The sequence below is a fragment of the Populus alba genome, chromosome 18, assembly GCF_005239225.2.
Source record: "Populus alba chromosome 18, ASM523922v2, whole genome shotgun sequence".
NCBI classification, from domain to species: Eukaryota; Viridiplantae; Streptophyta; class Magnoliopsida; order Malpighiales; family Salicaceae; genus Populus; species Populus alba.
The window spans coordinates 7,156,527-7,164,266 of NC_133301.1; the positions used below are offsets into that span (position 1 = coordinate 7,156,527).

The window sequence follows — 7,740 nt, forward strand, 5'->3', positions numbered from 1 at the left end:
CATTTAAACAGTGTGATATACCAGAGATATGAGGAGTGGGAGGTGCATGGAGTCGTGATGAGGTCTGAGCAGTGGTAGATGCACCTGGTGGAAGCAGAGCCATGAGTTGATTATATTGATCCTTAGTTAAACCAATACGAGTGTCACTGATGTCTGCAATATTGGTAGCAGGAGTGGAAATTGATTGTGCTGCAAGAATATGAGAACTTCTGGATTTGGTGAAGAATTTGTGGCCAGGAGGGTAGCCATTCAACTTGTAACATTTGTCGATTGTATGACCAGTGAAGTTGCAATGAGAACATACAGGGGTCTCAGCATTGCCAACTTTGAAGCAAGTTTCAAGTATGTGTCCTGTAATTTTATAGTGAGTGCAGTAGGTTCTGTCCTTTTTGTATTTAGAATGGGATGGAAACTTGGTAGGGAAGGAGGAGGGTTTTCTAATGGCAAAGGCCATAGCATCATGTTGTGTGGAGTTAGAGGTAAGTTGGTGCTGGCGTTCTTGTTGTTGAATGATAGAGAAAACTCGAGTAATGGTGGGGATGGGATCGAGCAACATGATTTGATCCCGTATGGGAGAATAAAAGTTGTTTAACCCATCAGAAATTGGAAAACACAGTCACGTTGATAGCGTTCAGATATAGTCTTCATGGTGCCACAACTACAAGATGGTATGGGATCATAAATCAATGTTTCATCCCAAAGGGTTTTGAGCTTGCCATAGTAAACACTCACAGGATCAGTATCTTGTGAGAGGTTAGCTAAACTCTTTCGTAGCTAGTAAATACGTGGACCATTTTGATGAGTGAATCTGTCCTGTAGGTCAAGCCAAATGTTTTGAGCACTATCGACAAATGCTATACTGGACTTAATAGAATTGCTGATAGAATTCTAGAGCCATGAAACCACCATATCATTACATCGCTCAAACAAATCAAAAAGGGGATCTTCTTGATTAGTTGGCTGACTAATAGTTCCTGTGATGAATGCTAATTTGTTCTTGGCACGAAGAGCTCTTCGCATTGCACGAGACCAGGTTGCGTAGTTGTCGCCAGTGAGTAAGTCTGTGACCAGAATTATTGTTGGATTGTCACTGATATCTAACCGAAAAGGATTGTTGTGACTGTGAAGATTCAAATACTGATCAACATTTGGTGTATGGTTGGTGTTTGGGTTATGTGGTGTGTTTGGGGAAGATTGATCTTCTAATGAAGTATCCATGAAGAAAGCTCTCTATAGCTCTGATACCATGTAACAATTTGAAGGAGAAAATAAATGATTAAGAGAGCTTTTCACGAAGAAATTTAGCTGTATTATTCACATTCAGCTTAATGCATAATAGTCATGTACAGTATTACTTATATACAATTTTACTTAACAAACTATCTTGTCTCTTATGATAACAGAGTCCTTGACTAACTAATCAAAACAGAATTTATTCATAATTAATCAACACAGAATCCATTCAGTTGCAGCACGTTTATGCTGCTAGTAGTCAGTTTGTTTGTTGCTTGGTTTGCGTTGCACGGCACACTGCATGGCATGTTGTTGGTGATGTTTGTTGCTGCTGTTAATCTGTTGGTGTGATGCTGGCCATGCTCTTTATTTGTTGCGTTGGTTTCAGATGCAGGAGACCCTCCTGATGTAGTCTCTAATACAAGAGATATTTCTAGTTGATAGGAGATCTTTCTAGGAGATTTATAGAAACAAAGAAGTTACAACCCAGCATAACAATCTTCAAGTTCGTTTTACAATTCTAAGCTTTACGCCATGCCTGAAGTTGAGAACCATGCCAAATTCAAGTTCAAGAGGTTTTTCCATGTTAGGGGAATGTCGAAATAAATATTTCCGGTATAAATGTACCAGTGAGAGCTTGATTTCTTGAATGGAAAATTTCTGGCCAATACAAGCTCTAGGTCCAAGTCCAAAGGGTATGAGAGCATAAGGATGTCTTCGTTTCTCTTCTTCACAATTTGGATCAAACCTCTCCGGCTTGAACTTGTCTGGCTCTGGGAAATTCTTGGGATCTTTTGCTAGAACTCCAGGTGCTAACCAGATCCATGTACCCTGCTCGTCAAAAAAGAAAAAGAAAAAAGTAATACATCTAATAGTTAAGGGATCCGTCGGCGCATATTCCGATCAAAAACTTTATTTCTTAAAAGGATTTAATCCTTTACCTCTCAATGAAAAATTCGAGGAAGAATATATATTCTCGTGATTTGTATTCAAGAGTCAATTATAAATTGAAAAATTGGATTATGAAATTACGAAACATAATTTTTTTTTATTGGATCAGTACTTCCAATTGAATGTATACTAGTTATAGGTACATGATCAATTATACCTTTGGGAGAAGATAACCTCCTATCTCTACTTCTTTCGATGTTTCTCTTGCGATTAATGGAGAGACAACGTAAAACCTCATTGCCTCTTTAACTACCTACAATTAAACCATAAATCAAAAAATCGAACTCCACAGTTCGATAACACACACCATGAAACATGGAGATCAAATTTGCAATGAAATGGACATCATTGTAGGTCAGATAGATTGGAGAAAATAATAACTCGGCATAATTGACCGATAGAAAACTCGAAGTGAACTTCAAGACTTGCCTGGTCAAGGTAGGGGAATTCGTTTTGAAGATCTTGAGCTGTTGGCATCTGCTCATGTGGACCAAACCCATCAATTTCAGCAAGCAGTTTCTTCTCGACTTCTGGATGTTGAGCAATTAAATAAACAACTGAAGATAATGTGAATGCTGTTGTAGCTGATCCTGCAAGCAGATGCTCATAAGTAACTGCACTGATATAGTCCGGAGTGAAAGCATTCTTTGACAGAGTCTCTGATTCCCTTGCCCGTAATATGAGTGACAAGAAGTCCTTTGAACCCTTATTTTTCTCTTCCATTTTCTTTCTAACAATCTCCTCAAGCCGGCCATTTATATTCTTATTAGTCCTATCAACTTTCCAGTCCATAGTGCCAGGAATTCGCTTAAGGATCTGCCTAAAGGGCTCCTGCAGTATTGGGACAAGGAGACCAAGAATAATAGAAAAGGAGCCTGATAAGTCCATCTTAAGTTGTGTTGTTGAGTAGATATGTTGTTTAATGAACTCTGAGACATCAGTGTTGTCTTTTCCTTGGCTATGGAAACTGTTGACTGAATCACTGGTTGATTGTGGTGGTTTGGAGAGGCCAAAGTCAACACCGAATGCAGCTTGTCCTATTACATCTGTGGCCAATTTGAGGGAGAGGTTGGAGAAAGTGATATCTTCTTCTTTAAGAGATTGGAAATTCTCAGTTGCAGACTCAATGAATGATTGCATGGTGGGCACGAGGCTGGCCAAGTGTGATGGCTGGTAGACTGACAGTATTGAGTTTCTCATGGTTGACCATATTGCATCCCTGCAAGTTCAAATTTCACCAGAAACTTTTGAAAATCCGCTCATAATCCGCTCTTACCTGTTTACCATTTTGGGTGAAGCCTTGGTGAAAGTAAATGAATGAATAGATATATACAAGAAAAGCACGCTTGTTCCTGCAGTCATGTTACAAATTACCTGGTGAAGAAGAGACCTTTCTGATGAAGAGGTGAAGCTGAGATGGGAGAGGGTATACTTCTATTTGGGATGTCTTTGAACTTCTTTATTCCAATTTCTCTACAAAGCTCTGGGTCAGCTACTATGATCAGTGGTTGTCTCCCCATATGAAACCTGCTCCACACCAGCCTAAAATTTAGTCTGTTTTTCAATTCCAAATTTGTCAGTCCCTAACCGAGTTTCAGCGTTTCACCATTTTAACCTAAGGGCTCTAGCAAAACAATAGCCGTTATGTAGATATTACATTTGACATTTACAATATCAGATGCAAATCCACAAGCTATACTTTTATGAGACAAGAGTGCACAATACAAGTTCAAAATGCTAAAATTTTGTTATGTTTTCCTGATGAAGTGGTCATTGTTTCATCTTCTATTCATATTCAAGCGAAGCTAGACATCAATCTCTCCACTTCCATCAACCCTTCTTTCTTCTCCAATTACGAAGTTAGAAGAATATAAAATATATCTAACCTGTCACAAAATGTCTTTCCAGAGACCGTAATATCACAACTCATTTTACTAAGAAACCCACAAAAAAGAAGAAGCAAAATTCGACTTTAAATTAATCCTCTAAACAAGCTCAAAGTCGAAGTCACAGAGAATGAAGCAAAAGCTAAACATTAATAAGAACTTTCACCAGTCTCTAAAAGCAGTAAGCTGACCTGAAAATGGGGCCATAAAGCTTTGCAAGAAGTGCGAACACATCAGGGCCATGCTTTGCCATCAAGGGAAGGTGACCCAACAAGGGGATCACAGGCGGGCCCGGTACCTTCCTAACACCCCAGTAGGGCCCATACAAGTAACCCAATAGGCCTAATAGCGAAGCCAGCACTATACATAAAGGTGTGACCATAGGTGTGAACAATACCTGTAAATCCGTACTCATCGTCCTTTGGAGAGTATTAAAGCGCTCTAAGCTGATGCTCTCGTTTCAGAGATTAGAAGAAAGGGGAGAGCCATGTTTATAGCCCTACCAAAAAGGTGGGGAATGGAGAACAAGTGGTTTTCTCTCTAAGCATCTTTTTGGGCACTATGTCTTTGTCGGTTTTCTGAATCATTATACCGGTGACTCTGTCTTTGATGCCCCTACCCTGTACACTATTTCTCAAGACTTGTTTATATACTTTTTTAGTGTGTGTGAGATAATCGATCCTCTCAACTTTTTTACATGGTCTATTCAACGGTTGGTGATTTAATATTGAGAAGGCAAATAGACACAAAATACATTTCGTATGGTTGGCTGGCTGGCACAGGAAGTAGGAGATCAAGTGACAAGGATATATGGATTATTCCTATTTTGCCTTTGTCTTTGTGAATAATCACAATCATTATTCTATATCTCGGAGAATTTGTTTTACCACATGGTAACTCTATCTTTTGCCGTGGTGGAAGAAAGTGAGACAAGTATGATTTCCACTATATAATATATTATATAATCCCCGTAACTCGATTTGACCCATTTTCCTATTATATATTTTTTTAAAAATAAAAATACAAGAAAATCCCAAAAGATATTTCAACTAATTCAACTAATTTTCAGCTATTTCATAATGAATTTTAAAAAAAATCAAAAAAACACTTCTAAAAATAATTAAAAAAAAAAGCAAAGAAAAAAAATTTAACCACCTATCAACAACTGTGACAACCATTGTCATCAATCCCATGACACCAAAATAGTAGCAGCAGCAACCATCTATAAGAATAATAGAGAGAGAATTGAGAGAGAGAGAAATAAGAGAATTGAAAAAATGCTGAAAGTTTTTCGGGCAACAAATCTCCTATTCTAGGCAACGGTGGATCTCATCGCTAATACATAAGGAAGTAAACAAAAGCACACCCATCCCAACAATTCATGCGTCTCGAGCATCTTCAGAGCATGAATCCACATGCCAACAACCTTCTCAATGCGCTATAGTGTCTTAGACATGCGACATCTTTGTTGAAACAATTCCAATAAACTCTGATGAACCTTAACCACTTTAAAAGGTAAATTTTGAACCCCATATGATTTTTGGACAATTTGCAAGATGATTTTGAACATTGTGATTAATTATTATTGGTTGTTTGAGATGATTTTGAGATTGATTGTGTATTATTGTAAATTATTGTGATATTTGAAGTGTTGAGATCCACTTCATTGTATGGCAACCCCTGGGGTTTGATGCTACTAGAAAATCTATTTATGGTAGAATAAGGATGAAATCAATAACATATGACAGGGTTGGGAGGATCAGATTGTAACAAGTTTATCTGATGTGTAATGGCTTGGTCTCAATGTGAAATTTGTGTGTTGATATTGTTTTTAATTGTTATTTTATGTGTGTAGGATGTTGTTTTCAAATTGTTTTATTTTGGTGAAATCAAATTGCTTGTTAAAACTCTTATATGTGTTTGTTTATGTCAATGTTTGTTCATTAATTATGAGTTTTTGTTATTAAATGTTGAAAAAAGTTTGATTTTAAAAAAAGTTGTTTTTATTTGTTTTGAGTATGATGGCTAACAAAAACAAATTGATTATGGTTTTATGTGTTAATTGTTTCTACTACCCATTAGGTAACCTAGGATGGTACGTGTTCAATGTTAGCCCCTATCCCTTGGATGTTGGTTATTAGGTAATATACTCATTTAATACATGACCTAATTGAAGATATGATTTTAAACTTGTTTTTATATGTTAATTGTTTCTAATATTTATCGAGATTCCTAGGATGGGATGTGTGAGATGTTGGGCCATGTCTTTTGGATGTTGTTTATCAGGTAATAGAACCAATTGATGTATGATCTTTTTTTTTTTAAGATAAGAATATGAACTCATTTTATTAATTATTTCTATTACTCGTTGGGCAACCCAAGAAGGCATGTATCTGACGTTGAACACTATCCTTCAAATGTTGTTTACAGGTAATAACATCAATGAATTTATTACCTTTTTTTTTTTAAGATATGTTATTTAAGCCTGTCTTTGTTAATTGTTTCTATTTTTTAAGATATCCTTTGAATGTTTCTTAGTAGGTAATGCAATTGATTAATACATGACCCTTTTTTAAAGTGCAAACTTAAATTTGTTTTTATATGTTAATTATTTTTATTATCCGTTAATCAACCTAGGATGATATGGTCTAATGCCAAGCCTTGTCTTTCGGTGTTGCATAGTAGATAATAGGGTCAATTAATACATGATCCTTTTAATATGATTTTCATCATTTTACTTTAAAATAAATAATAAAGGTATTTCTTATTTCTTATGTGAATATAGACCGGTGGGTTTGAGGGTGCCCTTAATAGTACTTTTTAGAGCTACTGTTCCAGTTATATAGTCATTCACCTTTAAAGAGCAGAGTCACTTTTGGTGACAACATTATTTGTTGATAAATGTAAATATTTTTTAAAACAATACTTTTTAGAGCTACTAATATTTATTGCAAATATTATTTATTTATTTGAATTGTATTTATTATGCTCGTGTTGATGTGTGCGTTGAATTTATTCTAGTGTTCTTGTTTTTAGGATATTTTCTTTGATGTGGCGAGCGAAATTGACTGGATCAATATGATCCTATATAGGCCCACAAAGTAGGAGTGGTGGTCTTCAGTCCCATTTCCATCATGTAATCTTGAATACGATAATGCCTATCATTGGTACACTATCCTCTTGAATCCAATGTTAGTATTTAAAAAAAAAGGATTAGGCTTTATCACCATGCTCAAATCCCAAATCACTATCTTAGGTCATACCCCTTATCCAAAATTTCTGAAAGATCAGTTAGGATTTCTAGTTACTATAAAATTAGGTGACGATACATGTTTCTACATTTACCCTTTTTCACATTTAGTTTGCCTTGATGTCCCTTACAACAAAATGACGAATCCACTATGATCTTGTTAAGGGCTAAGGTTTATTTGTTTATTTTCTAATGATAATGTGCTCGATGAGCTTTGATATATGCTTTGAATGTCTGTTTACCTAAACTGATTAATATGTGGTTATTGTTTGGTATCCTTTCATGTTTATTTTAATTTTTTTAAAACTGTTTCTTGTATGCCTAAATTTAATTCATTGTTCCTTTAAATTGGTTTGTTTAGATTGGATATGAAGTTATGCCAATGCACACATAACTCAACACTTATATTTTGCACAAACA

At 35.9% G+C, this 7,740-nt stretch overlaps 1 protein-coding gene across 2 annotated transcripts; it reads right to left on the reverse strand.

Moving 5' to 3' along the window:
* Positions 1 to 1,286: 1,286 nt before the first annotated feature.
* Positions 1,287 to 4,695, reverse strand: LOC118062674 (cytochrome P450 711A1). 2 transcript variants are annotated; one of them, XM_073406159.1, is made up of 5 exons: positions 4,262 to 4,695; positions 3,559 to 3,738; positions 2,614 to 3,403; positions 2,342 to 2,437; positions 1,287 to 2,064 (listed from the first exon to the last, which is right to left on the reverse strand). In XM_073406159.1, exons 1-5 carry the CDS (start codon positions 4,483 to 4,485, stop codon positions 1,735 to 1,737), a joined length of 1,620 nt encoding a protein of 539 aa, XP_073262260.1. In that variant the 5' UTR covers positions 4,486 to 4,695; the 3' UTR covers positions 1,287 to 1,734. The 2 variants fall into 2 exon arrangements, with proteins under 2 accessions (XP_073262260.1, XP_034932401.1); XM_035076510.2 differs by having other exon boundaries at positions 3,559 to 3,711; positions 4,262 to 4,692.
* Positions 4,696 to 7,740: the final 3,045 nt, after the last annotated feature.

What these genes read in the sequence shown, in the direction of transcription:
- LOC118062674 (XM_073406159.1), bottom strand. Translation starts at nt 4,485, where the DNA reads ATGAGTACGGATTTACAGGTATTGTTCACACCTATGGTCACACCTTTA. An exon ending in AAAGGTCTCTTCTTCACCAG is followed by an intron (nt 3,404 to 3,558) that starts GTAATTTGTAAC and finishes TTGAACTTGCAG; the next exon opens with GGATGCAATATGGTCAACCA. An exon ending in AATTCCCCTACCTTGACCAG is followed by an intron (nt 2,438 to 2,613) that starts GCAAGTCTTGAA and finishes GTTTAATTGTAG; the next exon opens with GTAGTTAAAGAGGCAATGAG.